The sequence below is a fragment of the Manis javanica genome, chromosome 12 (genome assembly GCF_040802235.1).
Source record: "Manis javanica isolate MJ-LG chromosome 12, MJ_LKY, whole genome shotgun sequence".
Lineage (NCBI taxonomy): Eukaryota > Metazoa > Chordata > Mammalia > Pholidota > Manidae > Manis > Manis javanica.
In genome coordinates this window covers 94,327,378-94,346,665 of record NC_133167.1, presented here as the reverse complement: position 1 = coordinate 94,346,665, position 19,288 = coordinate 94,327,378, and the positions used below count along the sequence as shown (strand labels likewise).

General features: G+C 38.5%; 1 protein-coding gene across 10 annotated transcripts in view; it reads left to right on the top strand.

Annotated features, from left to right (window-relative positions):
• The window catches only part of DLC1 (DLC1 Rho GTPase activating protein), a 369,945-nt gene that overhangs the window by 120,849 nt on the left and 229,808 nt on the right, over positions 1 to 19,288 (top strand). For 9 of the 10 annotated variants that reach the window (XR_012124003.1, XM_073219078.1, XM_073219076.1 and 6 more), the window contains exons 3-4: positions 11,434 to 11,583; positions 19,003 to 19,143. Coding sequence is in view for 9 of the 10 variants with exons in the window: in XM_073219078.1 (XP_073075179.1) it covers positions 11,434 to 11,583; positions 19,003 to 19,143 (291 nt within the window). In the remaining variant the exon portion in view is untranslated. The remainder of the gene's footprint in view (positions 1 to 11,433; positions 11,584 to 19,002; positions 19,144 to 19,288) is intronic. The other variant, XM_036997336.2, reaches the window with a different exon arrangement.

Below are 19,288 nucleotides of genomic sequence, written 5' to 3'. Positions count from 1 at the left end.
GTTAAAAAGAAAAAGGAAAATTCTCATAGCAGCTGTCCATGCTTTCTTACTATGGATCTTTGCCTTTTAGAGATTGATGGTATTACCTAGAGCTCATTAAAGATGGGGACTTATCAGATAATTAATTGTTAATCAAAAAGTACATTTGAGTCCTACAGTGTTCATTCCCTCTGCTAGGTACTTCAGTGGATACAGGAAAGCATGAAGCCCTGTCTCTTCTCATATGGACTTCAAAAAATAATTGTGCATTAAATGCTTAATGATATAAGGGAGCTACTACTGACTAGTTATTCCTTTCAAAATTAGTAATTGTAAAAAGAGATCAATGAAACAAATATTTATGCTAAATACAATGAAATATGTCCTGGAATTTAATTGTCACTGGTTTTCTCCCACTTTTTCCCAACTTTACTGAGGCATAATGGACAAATATATTTGTATATATTTAAAATGTACAATGTGATGATTTGATATACATACACATTGTGGAATGATTACCAAGCTCGAGATAGTTCACACATCCATCACCTCACATAGATAACTTGCACACACGTGCATCTGTGTATGTGTATGTGTGTCGTGAACATGCTTAAGATCCATTTTCAACTTTCACATACACAATACCATATTATTAATCATAGTCACTGGTTGTGCATGAGATTCTTAGAACTTCTTATAACTGAAAGTCTGTTCACTGTACCCTACATTTTGTCATTCCCCCACTGCCCTGCAGCACCTGGCAACTACTATTCTAGTCTCTGAATCTGTTAGAATCTACATATAAGTGACACAGTGCGGTATTTGTCTTTTTTTGTCTGGCTTTTCAGTTAGCATGATGTCTTCCAGCTTCATCCATATTACAAATGGCAGAATTTCCATCTGACTTATATTCCATTCTATGTCTGTGCCATGTTCTCTTCAGGGCTGATGCAGTCATCTTTTGGTGGGCATTCAGGTTGTTTTCATATCGTGGCTAATGTGAATAATGCTGCAGTGAACACCGGGTGCATATATCTTTGTGAAACAGTGATTTCCTTTTCTTTGATAAACACCCAGAACCAGAATTGTTGGATCGTATGGTCGTTCTATTTTTAGTTTTTTGAGGAACCTCCATACTATTTTTCAGAATGGCTGCACCAGTTTACATGCCCACCAACAGTGTATAAGGGCTCCTTTTCTCCACATCCTTACCGACATTTGTTATCTCTTGTCTTTTTGATAACAGCCAGTCTAACAGGTGTGAGGTGGTATTTCATTGTGGTTTTGATTTGCATTTCTCTGATGGTAGTGATTTTGAGCACCTTTTCATATGCCCATTGGCCATTCATATGTCTTCTTGGAAAAATGTCTTTTCTGGGTCCTCATTTTAATCAGATTACTTGCTTTTTTGCTATTGAGTTGTATGAGTTCTTTATCCCTTTTGGATATTAGCCCTTTATCGTATATATACAGCTTGCAAATATTTTGTCCCATTCTGTAAGTTGCCTTTTCATAACAGAGTGCCTAATAATATCTTAAAAATTTTGACACATATTGCTTAAATCACTATTTGGGTTAAGTGTTTATCAGTAGCATCAGCAGTTAAATTCCATCCAGCTACATTGCTTAGCACTGGTTTTAATTTGACTTAAAAAATACAATTTTGTCAAATAATATTTTTCTTAGTTCATTGCAAGTGTAGCTAATCCATTGAAATTTGGCCTTAAAAGTCTTGAATATAGAATCATCTACATTATGTTTTATATGCTCACTAGATCTCTGTAAATTTTTGCTCTCCTCATCATATCACATGTCTCCAAATGTCAGTTTGGCTTTATAGAGAACCAAGGTCATAAAGGTATTCCATTTTTTTCCCGTTGGGCTAAAAGCAACAGTGCAACTATTTGAGCACGAAACTGGTCTATGAGAAGAGAAGTGCAATTCATTCTGATGAATAACCAGGAAGACCAGGTTACACCTCAAACTGACCCCTCTGTGATTCAGCCGATTGAAAGTGCTGGTCACAGAAAGAGATAGATGGTCACGGCATTTCAACCAACCCAGCTGTGAAGAGTGACACTTGGGGAGGGAGCTAGAACACCTGAGAAAGAGAAGCTGTCCTCCCACATGTGAAAATGGAAATTTACCTTCGGTACAATTCAGTAACCTTATTTACTGAATGTGTGGACATCTTGTCCATCAATAATAAATATTTCAATCATTATGCTAAATGCTTCAGAGTATGTCAACATATGGACATACCAAAGAATCTTTTAAAATCAACTCATGATTTAAAAAAGGTAGGAAAAAAGTATTACACAGTCAACTAAAAACATTTCTCCTGGGCTTTTTCATGACTTTGATGTTTGTCAACTTTTCAAAATTGTGATTTGCAGTGCTTTGTTTTCTTGTTTTTAACAAATACTTACTTTTTTCCCTAATTAAAAAAAAATCATCACTGATGTAATTCACAGCCACATATTCACTGTGTGAATTTCAAAATCCACAGAAAAATGTATAGATCCCCTTTGCCCTTCCCAATTCCACCTCGACTCTCAGGGATAGGTATTCTCCCAAATTTTGTGTGGGTGTGTGTGCATCTATATGCATACAGAAATACAGAATTGTGCTGTGTGCATGTGTTTAGGTGTATGTTTATGCATGTGTACAGGCTCATTTGGTATCTAAAGCATTTCATGCTGTAGGGAATGTTCTTCACCTTCCTTTCTCCACTTAAACCCACTTGGAGCACTTTTCTATGAGTAGCAGGGCACTAAGTACAGTTGTACAGGTTGTTCCCTGCGCAAGGACACCAGACTAAAGTGCTGAGTGGGAACTGGGGCCAATCTGTCTACTCATAAGCAGTGAAACTGGGCACAGGGCTGTAGCCCTCTAAAGGGGCACAATTTTCTCACACAGAAAAGGTAAATAAGTTACTTGTGGCTAAGTAAGTGCATGTGTATCTCCTTCATGTTCGTAACTATTGTGTAGTGACACAGGGAATAATGGTACCATAATTTATTTCAATAAGCAGTTTCCTATAGACAGCATGGGTCATTTCTAGTTCTTTGGCCCCTAGGAAAAAAAATGCTTCAGTGAATAGTACTGGGCGTACTAATTTTCCATGTATGCAAGTAATTCTCTAGGATAGGTATCTAAAATTAAAATGCCAAGTTGAAGAATATGTCCTACTTTACTTTTAACAGATACTACCAAACTGCCCTTCAAAAAAGGCAGACATTTACATTTCCAAAACTGTCAAGCCTGAGTATGGTCAAAATTCTTTTTTCTTTGTTAACAATCTGATAGATGAAAAATAATAATTCCCATTCTTTATTTAATTTGTGTTATTTTGAATACCAATGAAGCTTAGGGTTTTAAATCATCAGTAATTCTTCAGTGAAGAGACTTTTAGTATGCTTTGAGCATTTTGATTAGATTGTCTTTTTATAATTTATTAATTCTTTGTTACATAGGCTCCAAATATTTACTCTCAGTCTGCCAATTGCCTTGTAATTTTTAGCAGTCTCTAATTTGTGGATTTTTATATGGTGTCACATTTCATAGAATGCTTGGATTATTTTGTTTTATTTTTAGGATGTTTGTTATTAACATTCCTTTCCTCTTGCAAGAGAATTCTCAGATCAATTTATCACCCTTAAGCATTTGTGGGTGAAATATGATGTCAGGGATTTACCTAATATGCTGCTGTTTTCTAAAAAATGAGATGAAAAAGATAAAGTTGCAAACTATTGAAAATTTTGAAGCTGGTAGGTACGTAAGACATCAAAGTTTATTATATTTCTCTATTTTGATATAGGTTAGAAGATATTCATACAAAAAAATTCTTTGTTTTTGTTTTAGAATCAGCTTTGCTAATTCCATTAAAAAATATCCCATGAGAGTCTGGGGTTAGACTACTTTGGATTTATAAATTAATTCAAAGACAGCATTTCATTCATGCATGCTATCAAAAATCATTTACTGTGGGATGATTATGTGTCAACCACTCTTTTAGATTCTTGGGCTACATCAGTGAGCAAAACAGTCAGTGATCACCTTATGGGAGTGGCATTGTACTCGAAATCAAAAGCTTCCTTCTATGTACGCAGGTAGGGGAGAAGTGTGTTCTACCAAAGGAGAATTATAACATGGGTCAGAAATAGAGTTACCAGGTAAAACCCAGGTTCTCAGTTTCATCTGAGTTTTAGATAAGCAACAAAAAATGTTTTAGTATAAGTATGTCCCATGTAATATTGTCCCCCCAAAAAGTTATTGTTTATCTGAAATTCAAATATATTGGGCATCCCACATTTTTATGTGCTAAGCCTGGTAATCTTAGTTGCAAAGGAGAGAGCGCATGGCATGTCTGAGAAACCAGAAGAAGTCCTGTACTTCTAGCACAGCATACCTGAAAACATACTATGGTTTATGTAAGGTTACATGAGATAGTGTATGAATTTTTTATTTTGATAATTTTGTAATATGCATTAGAAAAAAAATGAGTTATCACATATATTATACAGTATTTGTATATTAAAAATGCATTTTACTTCAAAAAGGTGAATCTAAGTAAAGAAAATTGAGAAATATATTGTGCTGATCCTCAGCATGATGACAGGTGAGGAACCCTGGGCAGGATCAGCAAGAATGATAACAGATAGAACTCGAAAAGTACAGAAGCCAGGTGAATACAGGACTTTTTTCTAAATTAAGTTATATATTTTTATGTAACAGGAAGAAATTCTTACTTATCCCTTTCTTTATTATCCACACCTAAGGTTGGACCATCACAATATTCCCAGACCAGCTTGTGGAATTTTGATGTCAAACAGATTTTTTCTTATATTTTCAAACCAAGGAAAGTCCTGTCTCCTTTGGTACCTGAGTTCAAGCAAAGAGCTACTGAGAATTGTAAATAAAAACCCTTAGGAAAGAAAAGAAAAAAAAAACTGCAGGGATTTGCAGATATCACTTCGACCAGGAAGGCAGACTTTGTACCTGTAAATGTATTAAGTGACCCTAAATGTCAATCTCCAAATTCAGGAAGACAGCTTTCAGAATTATAGATAGAAATTATATCCCAGTCTCCAAAATGGGCTTTTAAGGGCAGTGGAGGATGTCCCCCTCAGAGTTCCCTGGGAGAGAGAGGAACCACTGCCCACACAGTCCTCTCCCTGGTTCACATCTGCCGCTTCTGAACACTCCTTAGGACCAGCTGCATAAATGTGCTTTGAAACTATTCAGGAAACTGTGTAGGCCATATACAAAAGTCCCAGCTAAGAAATGCTCCATTTGAAGCCTCAATGGCATTTAAAAATCAAGCAAAGGGAATACCAGTTATCTTCACATGACCTATGAATGGAAGGAGATAAATAGGAAGTGAACATAAACACTTAATGTAAAGCCACAATTTACATATCAGTTAAAAGATTCCTTGTAGCAACTTTAAATGAGGATATTACTTATCACTCACTACCATCTAATATTAAAATAGTATAGATAGGTGCTATTATTTATTAAATATAATATACAAAGATTTTATTGTTGAACAGACTGTGCCTGGCAAATGAGAGAGAGTTGTTGGTTTGTTCTATTACCTTCCCATCTGCCTAAGTTTCATCTTGAAATGCACCAGAAAAAAAGTTAAGGCTGACTTATTTAACTTGCCTAGAAACTTTGACGTCAGATAATAATTGCATTATCTTTAGCTTCTGTCAATTCAGATGAAAATCTTCACCGCTTCTGAAGAAAAAAAGATTTAATAACTTTCTGGTTCTTTAAACAGGGTATTATTTTAAGAAAGGGAGTCTAGAATGAGGAATTTATTGTCAAATGAAACGTATACCACTAATGTGAGATTTCATACTGGTCCAGCTGGCTGCAGATCAAATAATTCAGAATGAAGTTGAGCCAAGCCTTTTGCTGAAAGGTCCGTTTCTTTTACGGGTAGCAAAGAGTATCACCAGCCCAGAATAGCCAGTAAGATGCATATGGAATCAAAGACGGTGTCAGGGCAGAATCTTGGATTATGAATCAGGAAGTCTCAGTTCTATTCCTGGCCTAACCTTTAATTTATTATTTATTACGGCTGCACTATGGGATGCCACAGCTCGCTGCCAGGCAGAACCTTCAGGCAATGCTATAGTTGTTGGCCAAATGGCCACTCTTGAGATGCATCCAGGTATTTCACTGAGTTTTCTGGTTTTCTTCCATATCCTGGGCACCAGCATAGCAGAGCCTGTGGACCTCTAGGGGAGGCACCGTTTTCTCTGGACTTACTATTTGCCCAGTTTGTGAAATGTAGCACGCACCTCCTTCCAACTCCCTATGTGTGTGTCGTGTTCTGTGTTGTTCAGTCAAGAGCATCTGGAGGAGGAGGAGGGTTGAAATTATCTTCCCTAGATGGAAGGAAAGAAGGGTAGTGGAGGCTTCATTTCAGAGGCTTCCTGGAGAGACCAATCCCCTAAAACCTTATTTATCTCCCCCAGACACCATTGCGATCAAAATGACCTCACTGCGCAGGGACTAAATAGCTCTTGGGAGTAAATCAGGAGCATCTTTTGGATTTCCCAGTGGACACCATACAACTTGGCCACATTAAGTTTTTGACCACCAATGAAATTGAAGTTTCTCTTCTCATTTGCTTAAGTGAACACTGACTTGTGTCTGCAAGAGATGCAATTGGAAATTGCTTCCGCAACAGCTACATATAGTATCTGTACCTTGACAACAGCTGGCTAGTCTCAAGACAACAAGATATTTCTGTTCTTTGCATTACACAGGCACAGAGCAGGAAAAGGAGACATATCACACCACTGACTCAAAGTCAGCTCACAGCCAAATACTTTTTCCTCATTAAAACAGTAGATTGTGGCAATCCCATTAAGAATAGCTCATGCATGTTCTAAGCAGCACTTAATTATTAAGCTGCATTAGAGAGGGTATATAGAACATTGGGAAATATTTACCTATTTACCTACTCTACTCTGGTCAAAGAACATGTACAGTTAAGATATTTAATTCTGGACACTAACCATTAATTGGGTCATTGACAAAATTGTGTCAGATCCAGAGAGGAGAAAACAGAACTAATAAGGATTTGAAAATGTCATATGAGAGATAATTAAAGGAACTGAGTGTGATTCACCTAGAAAAGGAAGAAAATGGGCACAACATAGTCCTTCATCTATTTGCAAGTGTCATGGCATAGACACTACTTATGCTGTCTGGTTCTGATGGGAGAAACTGGGAAGTCACGGGAAGCCAGGCTCTAGTCTGCTCAGCTGACCGATAGAGGAGTGATCTGGACTTTGAACTTCCTGTCCTCCTCTGCAAAGTCTCGACTCTGCAGAACCAGCAGCGGCCAACCTGGACTTCCAGATTTCTTAAGTCTGAAGCATTGAATGACTTATCCAAGTGGCACAATGAGTAACTTGCAGAAATGGGTTTTGACTTAGGTAAAAATACAAATGTAAAGATACATTCATTATAATGAATGTTAGGGAAGTTTGCAAACATAAATTATGGACAATGGAAGGAAGGCAGATAAATGAACCACTACTAGGAAAAAAAGAGAATTATCTGGGAACACTGGATGTGCAATTTATGCTGAATTCTGTGTGGACAACAAGAGCAAAAGTTAAAGTAAATGTATTAAATAAAACACATTAGTTTAATGTTATTATGTCAACTCAACCATAATCACAATTACTTAACTCTCAACGTTTCTATTCAAGTCAGATTCTAAGAATGATTCTACATCCTCCTGGTCCCCATGCTAGTGTGTGTGGGAACCACTATGCACCAGCTCACACCAGCTCACAAGAGCCAGTTGTGTGCATTTCTTCCAGCTGTGCATTCAGTAATGTCTAGTTGGTAGCTTGACATCGGCCATGTGAATATTTACACCACAGAAAAACCAGGACATGCTACAAATCAGAACTTTCTTTTTACTTGGCAATATAGTTGTGAAACATCTACCATCATACCAGTGCCAACCGACTCCCTACTTCCAGCAGACAGGTTCCCGAATCAGTGCCCTCTTCTTTTTCGCTTTGATCTCAGAATATGTAGGACCTTGTTATGAAAGTATGTTATTTCTTTATAATCACTGCAATGTGGGTCCAATTCAGACTCCAGCACTGTGGTTTAGAACTAGAAGAATAATCTTGGGATAAACTGACTCTTTTTCATGTATTAGCCATGAAGCATTACTGGATATAAAGTAAGGTAAGGTTCCAAAAATGTGTGGTTGTCAATCTGTGGTAGAAAAGCTGAAAGTTTAATAAACACAATACATCACCCATTCACTTATACCCTGCCACTGGTCTCTCTCCCTCTCTCTGTCTCTCTCTGTCTTTGTCTCTCTCTCTCTTCTCCCTGCCTCATTCTTTTTCTCTCCATCATGATGTGACTCACCTCCATGAAAGCTCTTCTCTGATCACTTTGTACAAAGTGGGACACTCCTCCTGCTGTTATTATATTACCCCATGTATTTTCTTCCTACACTTGTTCCTATCCGAAACTATCTTACTTATGAATTTCTTAGCTTTTGTTATCTACCTTCTAATAATATTCAGGAAAGCAGGGATTTTATATTCCTGGTTCACTAATGAATATTGTGTGCCTTTACTAATGCTTGACCCAAACAGCTGTGATTTCAGAAAGAAGGAAAGGGGAGGAGAGAGAATTTAGCATCTTGGCCTTGATTTAGGGGATTAAGTTACTGCAATACCAAGAACTTGATGACTAGGCAGCTTCAATTATTAGGAAGGTCCTCTGCGCGGACATATAGTCAACAGCATGAAAGGAAAGCTCCGCTCTCTGAGTGAGCCCAGCCAAGATGGGCAAAGACGCAGCTGCCTTTCAGGTATGAGCCATTTGCTGGAGGTCAGCCATCAACATATGAAAGATTAGATCTTTGAGAAATACTAGCACTCGGGCTTTAAAAACAAGGGCAATAATGTTTCTCCAAAACATCTGATTTGTGGTCGACTCTATTCAGCAAAGTTTTACAAATGTATTTCTAACATAAGATACTGGCCTGTGTACCTGGCATTTCAGGCCGAATGCGATGGGTGGTGAATATGGAGGCACCCATGAAAGTAAGGGAAACGCAAGAGGCTTATTTTGCTAAAGGAATGTTATAGACCGACACTGTTTGGTTTTATTCCCTGTGGCTGATCATTTGGAATAATTTGATGCTCAGCCCATGGATGTGAAAATGTTTTCGAAGCCCTGTCTGAGCATCCAGTTGATTCAGACAAATTGTTTCTGAGACTGCTGCTGATAGGTCTAGGGTAGCTGCAGGATAGAGTGCTTTTTCGAAGATTAACTTAGTAGCTGGAGAAATATCAGGATATATTTTCTAAGGCTTTGGGAGGTGTTTCACCGGCACCTACAGATTTCATTATCATTCCTGACAGCATGTTGCATGTGCAGTGCATAACTTGCCTCTGTGTCTGCCAGGTAGAAGAACATGATCTTTGTGCTTGAGGATGTAATAACTGGGGAATGAAAGACAATCACAGAAAAGCAGATGTGGACGTAGAGATGCAAAAGAGCATTATCTTGCCAAACACAACTTGGCTTAAAAGAGAAGGAAATTATGCAGGCAAACTCAGGGGAGGAGTAAGCAAGGAGACTTTTGAATCTTCTATTCAGTGTCAGATTCTTCAGTTTGCGTATGTAGAGGAGAATTAAACTGAATAATCTCCAATATTTCTGGGACTCTATTTTAAGGTACAAGCAGGATTTTACTCTAAATAATGCTCTTTTGGATATAACAAAGTTCGATAGCTTTGAGGGCTGCGATGGATGGTAAGGTTCAGGTCTGTGTGTTTGCAAAAAAACGCTGAATTCCCTTAAGCACAATAAAACTTTATGATGGCAAAGTTCTGTAATTGTCAGAGCCTCATTGCGTGTTTTGGACAGCAGGGACAACAGGAGGAGATTGAATTATGAATCACAGCATATTCTGGAGGGAGGAACACAACTCAAAACAGTTCTTCATTTGGTCTCAAAATTAATGTCTTTGTGGAAACAAGACTAGCTCTTTCAGTTTGATATTAATCTGTTAAACCAAGCACAAGTTCAGTTTATCCAAATAACTTATCAGCATTAACTTCATTAATGATTCCTTGGCCAACTTAATGTAATAAATCAATTATTTGAGATCTGAAAGATAATGCTCTGTAATATTAATAATCTGCTCTAGCTCTCTGAGATAGAGACCTCTATAGAAATAAATTAATCCATGAAATTACCCTAGCCCCTGTTCTTTGGGGGTCCCTCTTAGTGGTGACTATGGAATTTAGAGAGATTAAGAAAAATGCCAAAAACAAAAGATCTGATTCAGGCAGTCACCACATTCATCCCTACTGCTAATACCATCCTCTAAGCAAAGCCCACAACCTTCTCCTTGTACCCACACCCCTCAGGTCTCTGTTGTGATATGTTTTCCCTTTGAGGTCCACCACTGGTGTTTTGTCAAAGCTGATTCCACCCCGGTAAACACCGCAGACAGAGGAGCTGACAGCATGAGTCACAGCGATGGTCTGCCTCCCAAGGGCTGGTCTTGAGTCCGCACATCCCTCGATAGATTGGCCTCCAAAGAATCTTACTGTGCTTTCCGTGGTCTTCTTTTTTTATTTTTTAAAGCCAATACCCCACCCAGCCCTGATACCTTAAACAACACACAGGAAATTTGGAAGATTTGCTAATACTAATTGACTCTATATGAGCAAGCAAGAATAGTAAACAGTCATGTCCAGATACCTCTATATGGTCCATGAGAAGCTTTACTCTTCCTACAAGCAACAGTATTTCCATAGATGTATGTCTATGTTATAAAGAATTCAGAATAAGTAGCCAGTTGTGGAGTGTTTTTCTTCAAAAGTATATGAAAGTAAAAGAAACTTGAAAAGAAATACCGACAAGATCATAGCCCCATGCAAATACCACCTCTCCACTGCACAGACTGAAAACCTGTCCTGTATGATTCCTTTCCTCTTTTTTACCATACTCAGAAATAGTGTCCCCAAAATATTATCTTATATGCATCCTTAAATATCTAACTACAAACAATTATTCATATATTATAGTTGATTCATACTGTGACAAAAAAGTAATATATAACTTTTCCCAAGACTAAATAATTGGACAGTGGTAAATACGCCTCAGTGTTGATTAATGCTTTGCTGCTTTTTTGCTGTGCTCAGCACAGAAGCTATGTATTTGATATTCATGTAAAATGCTTTCTTGTCAGTCAGTGGGTCACTGTCTTCCCAGTGAAGAGCCCATTGACCATACAGAACAGAACTTCCTTTCCCCTTTGAGTAGAAGACTGCCTATTATTCAGTGTCCTCTTTGTCACACTGAAGAACAGGGAACTTTTATTCTTTCCAAGAAATGGCCTTTCAAGATTCAGTTACAACATGTTCTGTTCCTCAGGAAATAAGAGACGACCGCGATCGGGCGCGGCTGGACTCCATGGTGCTGCTCATTATGAAACTGGACCAACTTGATCAGGACATCGAGGACGCCCTCAGCAGCGGCCCCTCGCCGTGCAGCACGCCCGCGAACCTGCGGCGCCGGGCGCCCGTGAGTCCCTGGCTCTCCGCTGCCCTTCCCGCGGGAGGGTGCGCCCCTTCTGGCGAGTGAAACCTCTTGGATGGCAGCATCTACCCCATATGTGACCCTGACAGCATTTCATAAAGATCACTCAGATAATTATATGTTTCATATGCAGGGTCCACAGGAGAAGTATGTGACCCAAAAGAAAATGGTTATTGTTGGGCAGGAAAGAGGTTCATTTTGGGAAATGATCTTCCTAGTGATCAAAGCCTCCTCACTGTCGTCATTTCCCTAGTCGGCAGTCCTCTCTGATTCGCTGTGAGCGCCACTAGCAAGACTGTGTTCTTCTTGTTTAGTATTATATCTCCAATATCTCGCAAATGTATATTGTATGTAGAAGATGCTTAAATATTTGCTGTGTGCATGGATGGATGGATGGATGGATGGATGGATGGATGGATGGATGGATGGATGGATAGATGGATAGATGGATGGACTGACAGACTAACCCAGCAAACTACAAAAAAAAAGTTTAGATGAGGCTACCTTGAAAACAGAACTAGCTCAGTTAAATACAATAAATAGGACAAAAATGAGCCTTTATTCTACTGTGCATTAATTTCATATAAGATTGACTCTCCTCTTGAGATTCTAACATCCTAAATAAAATTTGGAGGACCCCAATTCCAGGACTGACTGTGTGTGCACTTGATATATCTAATAGAAGGTTCATATTAAATAATTTGTACAGATCTAGCAAATGTAATGGTAGGATTCACTAATAATGAAGTCCTGAATCCCTTTTCAATTCATCTGTTACTTTTGTTGTGCAATAAACAGCACATTAAGTCAAGAAATTCTGTGTTTCCCTAAGACCAAAGAGGTGGAAAATTCTCTAAGTAAATCCGAACACTGACCAAAGTAGAACTATTCTGTATCAAATTCTTTAATTGGTATATAGTTCTATTGTTGATTCTGAAGTTATGTAAGACTCACTCTAACTGTGGGACAGAATATTTCAAAGTAAGCAAAAAAATTAAAATGATGGCTAGCCTTAGTATATGCAGGTACTGTTCTAAGTGTGGTGCACATGTTAACACAAACATTCCTCACAGCACTTTTCAGATGAGCCAAGGACCTAGAGAACTTAGTAAGTTTCTGCAGCAGAGCTGGATACAGACCTAGCCAGGCTTGATCCAGTCATGTCGTCTAACCACTGTGTCATACTGCCTTCTCTGTAACAGGGATCTCATACTTAAGCAACATACATAAATACACATAAATTCATAACTCTGGAATTGAATACTTCAGCCTAAAAGCTTGTAGACTGAAACTTGTTTTTGGTGGTAATCTTCTGGATAATTTTTTCTTACTTCTCAGAATTGGTCTGAAATATTTCCCTTACACCGCGGTCTTCTCTGTATCTCTTCTGTCTGCCTGACGCATGAGTTACGCCTTCCCTGGCGCTCTGCCATAGCGTCTCGCACATGCTTTAGTGGGCCGGGCATCCTTACGGAGGCAGTGCAATCAAAGTAGCCTCCTGAAGACCAGGGATATTTGAACCTTGTTTACATATAAAGGGTGCAGAGAAGCTTCATACTCATTGTCATCAACACTTTTAAAACCAGAAATAACCATCTTTTCAGTAGTGTTATTTCTTAGTACTTCTTTATCATGAATGTAGGCATGGGATTCATTTTTCTCTTCAAAAGTTGTTGGGTGTGAATTGTCAGTATCTCCCTATCTTTTTAATCTTTTTTCCATCTACATTAACATTTTCTCAATCCCTATATATCTACAGGGGAAAACCCAGCCCTGAGGTCTCCTAAATATAATTCCATATTGTTGTCTCCATTTCAGAAAGCAGGATAGCCCTTTCCTGCTGACAGTGTTCTCTGTTGAATGGTAAAAGCAAAATAAAAACAGGAGCTCAGGTGGATGACGATTTTAGGATTTGCCTACATCTACACCTTCTGCCTGCATTTAAAGTATAAATGGGATTTTATATTACATGCACTATCTCATGAAATATCACCACCATTGCTGAACAATGGTTTAATCTGTAAATAAAGACATCTAAGTTTTCAATTAATTAGATAGTTGAAATAGGCAAAATAGTACAGTAGAAACATTATGAAATCTGGAGTCTTCAGGCCTAGGTGAAAGGCCTGCTCTGCAACTGAATTGGCCTCAGAACACAGGAAAATTATTTAATTTCTCAATGTCAGTTTCATGTAAAAAAGGAAATGTTGTTTCCTACCTAGGTTGTGGGGAGGAGTAAATGAAAGAATGTACGTAAAGAATGTATATTGTATGTAGAAGATGCTTAAATATTTGCTGTGTGCATGGATGGATGGATGGATGGATGGATGGATGGATGGATGGATGTATAGATGGATGGACTGACAGACTAACCCAACAAACTACAAAAAAAAAGTTTAGATGAGGCTACCTTGAAAACAGAACTAGCTCAGTTAAATACAATAAATAGGACAAAAATGAGCCTTTATTCTTGTTGCACAGATCGGGCTAGAATTGGTTAATTGCCTTTCCTTCTCCCATGTAGTCACTCACACCAGGCACTGGGAGAAGGATGAATAAGACATTTCCTGCAGCCCTCAAAATGTCTTTTGGTCTTTATATTTTTCTAGGTCATCCCTTGTTCTTTATTTCTGTTCCTTGGTACTAAAAGCTAATTTTACATTCTCTTGTCATCAGATTTTTCCCACAGGCACTTTCCATTTCTTTTACTAACTGCACCATGGAATAATGGGATTATAACCGCATGATCATGACCTTGCTCACCCACCCAGGAGCACTGTCCCAAGTCCACAGGAGCAGCCCCTTCTACGGCACCCTCACGCTCCGCTGTGACTTTACAGCTTAGCAGGAGGAAAATGCATAAAATGAAATAGTGATTCATTTGATATTACTTATGAGAAAGCACTGGAGCAAGTTCTCCCTAGAATAAAGAGTGTAAAGAAGAATATAGGCTGGAGTCCTTAAGAATGACTTGAAGATGAAAAACATTTTAAAACTAAGAGTAGAGAATAAAGATATATAGGAGCCGGCTTTGACAGAGCCTTACAAGTAGGCTGTGCCTTGGGGGATTCACCCCGACCCCGTGGTCTGGTTTTCTCCTTGGCCTTTTGTCCAAAGACCCAGAACTGCCCCGTCTCTTCTTTCTTTCCTCCCGTGTCAATTGAAGGGGTGTTGCTCCCGTGATCTAATGTTGATCTTACTGTCTGTGCCCTCGCTTCCCTTCCCGCCCACCTCCTGGCTTGGCTCCAGAAATTATTTGCCTTCTGTCATAGATTCAGCATCCACTGCTTTATTCCTGGGAGTGTTTATCCTCTCTCTCTTTAGCACATATACATGCTGCATTTTCTCTACAACCTACCTATTAAATAAACCCTTCCATTGTTTGAGCCTACCATGTTAGTGTACAGAGAGAAGGGAGGTGGGTGCCTAAGAGAGTTAATTTTACTTTCTCATTACGGACAATTAAAAAAATTAATAAAAAAACTTCCCCTGGCCTTCCTCCAGGTATCACCCTAACTCATTTCTTCCTTTATGAGCCAAACTGTATTCTTCTCTTCACCTAGTGTTTATACTTAATTTAATTCTTGGCTATTGTTCTATCATTTCTCTACAACTCTTCTCCTAGCTGAAAAATCTAGTAGTAACTCCTCAGACCTCCAGCCGTAGCATTTGAGGCAGTGGAGCGCCCCCTCCTTCCTGGCGTTCCCTCCCCCCTTGGTGTCTGGCTCCTGTCTTGCCTTTTCTTCTATGTCCACAACAGTCACTAAAATACACCTCAGTGGCTCCTCTTCCTACTTTTGCCCCTTAAATCTTATTTCAGATTTGAGATTGAATTCTCCCCACTGCCTGACTTCGAATGTGCTCCTTACAAGTTACCATGGCTTCCATGGCCTCCTTCATGTTGGGAGTCACCACTGGGACCGTCCGTGTTACCCAGATCCAGGTGCCCAGTGATCTCCATGTCTCGGCTGTTGTCAACAGTGCTGCAGCAGACATGGGATTACAGGTGTCTCTTCAAAATACTGATGCATTTCTTTCAGATATATATGCAGAAGTGGGATTGCTGGATCATGTGGCAGTTCTATTTTTAAATATCTGAAAAACCTGCATGGGCTTATTGCTGGTCTCTATTCTAGTCCATTGATCTACACGTCTGTTTTTATGGCACTGCTATCCTGTTCTGTTTACCTCAGCTTTGTTCTTCTTTTTCCAGATGATATTGGCTCTTCAGGATCTTTTCTGGGTCCATGTAAATTATTAGATTGTTTTTTTCTTCTATTTCTGTGGAAAATGCCATGGGATTTTGATAGAGATTGCATTGGATTTGTAGATCACTTTGTGTAATATAGATATCTTAATAGTATTAATTCTTCTGATCCACAAATACAAGGTATCTTTCCATTTATTTGTGTTTTCTTCAGTTTCTTTCATCAGTGTCTTGTGGTTTTCAGAGTAGAGAATCTTTCACTTCTTACCTAAATGTATTCCTAAATATTTTATTGTTTTTGATGCTGTTGTAATTGGGATTGATGTATTTCTTTTTCAGAAAATTTGTTGGTAGTGTATAAAAATTCTGCAGATTTTTATATGTTGATTGTGATCCTACAGCATTACTGAATTTACTTATTAGATCTGTTTTTTGCTTAAGTCTTTAGGATTTCTATATATGAAGTCAGGTCATCTACAAATGGAGATAATTTTACTTCCACTTCAAATACCTTTTATTTCTCTTTCTTACCTGATCGCTCTGTTCAGGACTTCCAGCACTGTGTTGACCAGGAGTGATGAGAATGGGTGCCCTGGTCTTGTTCCTCATCGTAGAGCCTAAACCTTCAGCCTCTCATCACTGAGTATGATGCCAGCCATGGCTTATCATATATGAACTTTGTATGTTGAGATAAGTTCTCTTATGCCTAGTTTGTTAAGAGTTTTTCTCATGAATCGGTGTTGAGTTCCGCCAGACGTCTTTTCTTCATTTATTGGGAGAATCATATGATTCTTTGCTTGCATTCTATTAATGTGATATATCACATTAATTAATTAGTGTGTGTTGAACCATCCTTACCCGCCAGGGATAAATCCCATGGGACATTGGTGAATGACGCTTTTCATATGCTGCTGAATTTGGTTTCTAGTATTTTATTGAGACTTTTTGCATTTATATTCACCAGGGACGTTGACCTATAGTTTTCTTTTCTCACGGAGTCATCATCTGGCTCTGGTATTGGGGTTATGCTGGCTTTGTAAAATGAGTTTGGGAGTAGTCCTTCCTCTTTAATTTTTTGGTAGAGTTTAAGGATTGGCATTAATTCATTAATTCTTTAAATGTTTCATAGAACTGAAACCATCTGTTCCTGACATTTTCTTTGTTAAAAGATTTTTTTTTTACTACTTCAGTCTCTTTAGTTGTTATTGGTATGTTGAAATTTTCTATTTTTTCATGATTCAGTCTTGCTTTTGTACCCTTTTTCTTTTAGCTTTATTGAGCTGTAGTTGATAGAATTGTAAGATATTTAAAGTGTACATTATAGTGCTCTAATATACATATACATGTGAAAGGATTCCCATCATCTAGTTAATTGACACATGCATTACCTCATTTACTCATTCATTCTGGTGAGAACATTTTAGTTCTTTTCTCTTAACAAATATCGATTGTATAATTCGGTCTTATCAACTATCATCACCATGTTTTGCATTAAGTCAGAACTTTTCATCTTATAGCTGAAATTTTGTACCCTTTACCAACCTTTTGCCCCATCCTTTCAAATAGAGAAAAATTATCTCAGTGTTACTGGTGATTTATAATTACATAGAAGAAACTCTAAAACTATTTTTAATGTGAAGACTAAGAAAGAAGAGATATTAATATTTTTGAGTCTAGTCACTCTTTCATAAAGCAATACTTAGTGATCATGTTCTTTATGCAGGGCACTAGTCTAAGATCTAGGGATAGACCAGTGAACAAGACCAGTGAGGTCCCTGCTGTCATGATACACAATAGATTCTATTAGAGGTAGACAAGGATTAGAAAAAGATGAATGGAGGGTAGATAGATAGAAGTGTGGGTAGACAGATAGACAGCATGATGGGTGGATATTACTAATACATAGTAGACAAACAAGGTAACAGGATTGTAAAATAAAGAATTGCTGTGGAGGTTGAAAAGAGGAAACTACTTTAGCTTAAAATATCAACTGTCCTTCTCTAAGTAGTGATATTCAAGCCAAGACCTAAGTTGACAAGAACAGGCCAACAAAGGGAAATTCTGGGACAAGGAACAAAAGAGGACATAGTCCATGCAGTAGAAGCCAGCTTGGTATTTTTGAAGGACAGATAAATGCCCCTGTGGCTGGAGCACACTAAGAAATGAGAATGGTAGGATATAAGGCCAGAGATTTGGGATGCAGGGTACATGGTATTTGACTGAGGCCCATGCTGAAGTTGAGGTGTAGAAAGAGGAGCCACAGAGATACTCATCTCATAATCTCCTCGGGTTAAAACTGTAGAGTGACCTGTGCCTTTGTTCCCTCCCCTCTGTACTCTCCTCACCCCCACTTTTCCTCTACTCTCAGGCCACCGTATAACACAGAGAGCATTTGATAAATTAAATATACTGCCTTTGGCAAGATTACTGAGTAATTGCCTTCACTCAGCACACATGTCTTATCCACATAATCTGTATTAGATTTAAGAAGACATATAATATCAATAATAACAATATAGTAATGAAACATTAAGTGTCACTTACACATTAGGTATATCTTGCTTAATACTCATGAAACTCTATGAATGCATTTGTCATTATACCCATTTTCAAATGAGGGAATCAATCCACACATAAAGTGTAATTCCTGCCCTCCAATAATCATAGTTCATTAGACAGACAGAAGCTGGAACTAAACCATTCCAGGCCACTGTGGTAGGTGTCACCAGGGAGGTCTAAGGGGAACATATAGGGAAGAACAGTGAGGAGAAATGAAAACTGTCTTTTCATTGACACCCACAATAACCCTGTTGCACGAGGGGTGTTCAGTGAGTTACTCGGGGTCACACAGTCATCAAGGGGTGTGTATGGGCTTGTACCTCCTGACTCACTGCAATACTCTAGCTGGCTCTCAACATTGCCCTTCCAGTTCAAAATAAGCTGTGCAATTACTGAAGAAGTATATTACTTCTTTCTCCAGTAGTTGCCTTATGAAATCAGATCTTCTGAAGAGTACAGTTGTTACTACAAAATAATGCATGGCTACAGGTGACATGTCAATGTCATTTGTCAGCAAGTCCTCAGTGTGTCTAGTGTGATGGAAGAAGGAGAAGGTGGAAAGATGTTGGTGACAGGGAGGAACGCATGCAGAGAGTATGTGCATGCCCTTCCTTACCAGTGTTTTGCTTTCTTAATAGGATCTGGAGTCAGGATCTGAGAGTGGAGCAGACACCATTTCAGTAAATCTGACACAAACAAATCTGTCATCCAACACCGAGTCCACTGACCTACCGTCTTCCACCCCAGTGGCCAATTCTGGAACCAAACCCAAGTCTGCGGTAAGTCGTGAAACCTAACAGTCAGTTTCAGTGAGAAAAGTTGATGAGCGTCAGGTAAGAAGATTTAATGCCTCATCCACTCAATATAGAAGAAATACTCTCAGAGTCTTAGTTGTAGTGACGTGATAGCATTTAATGAAGTATA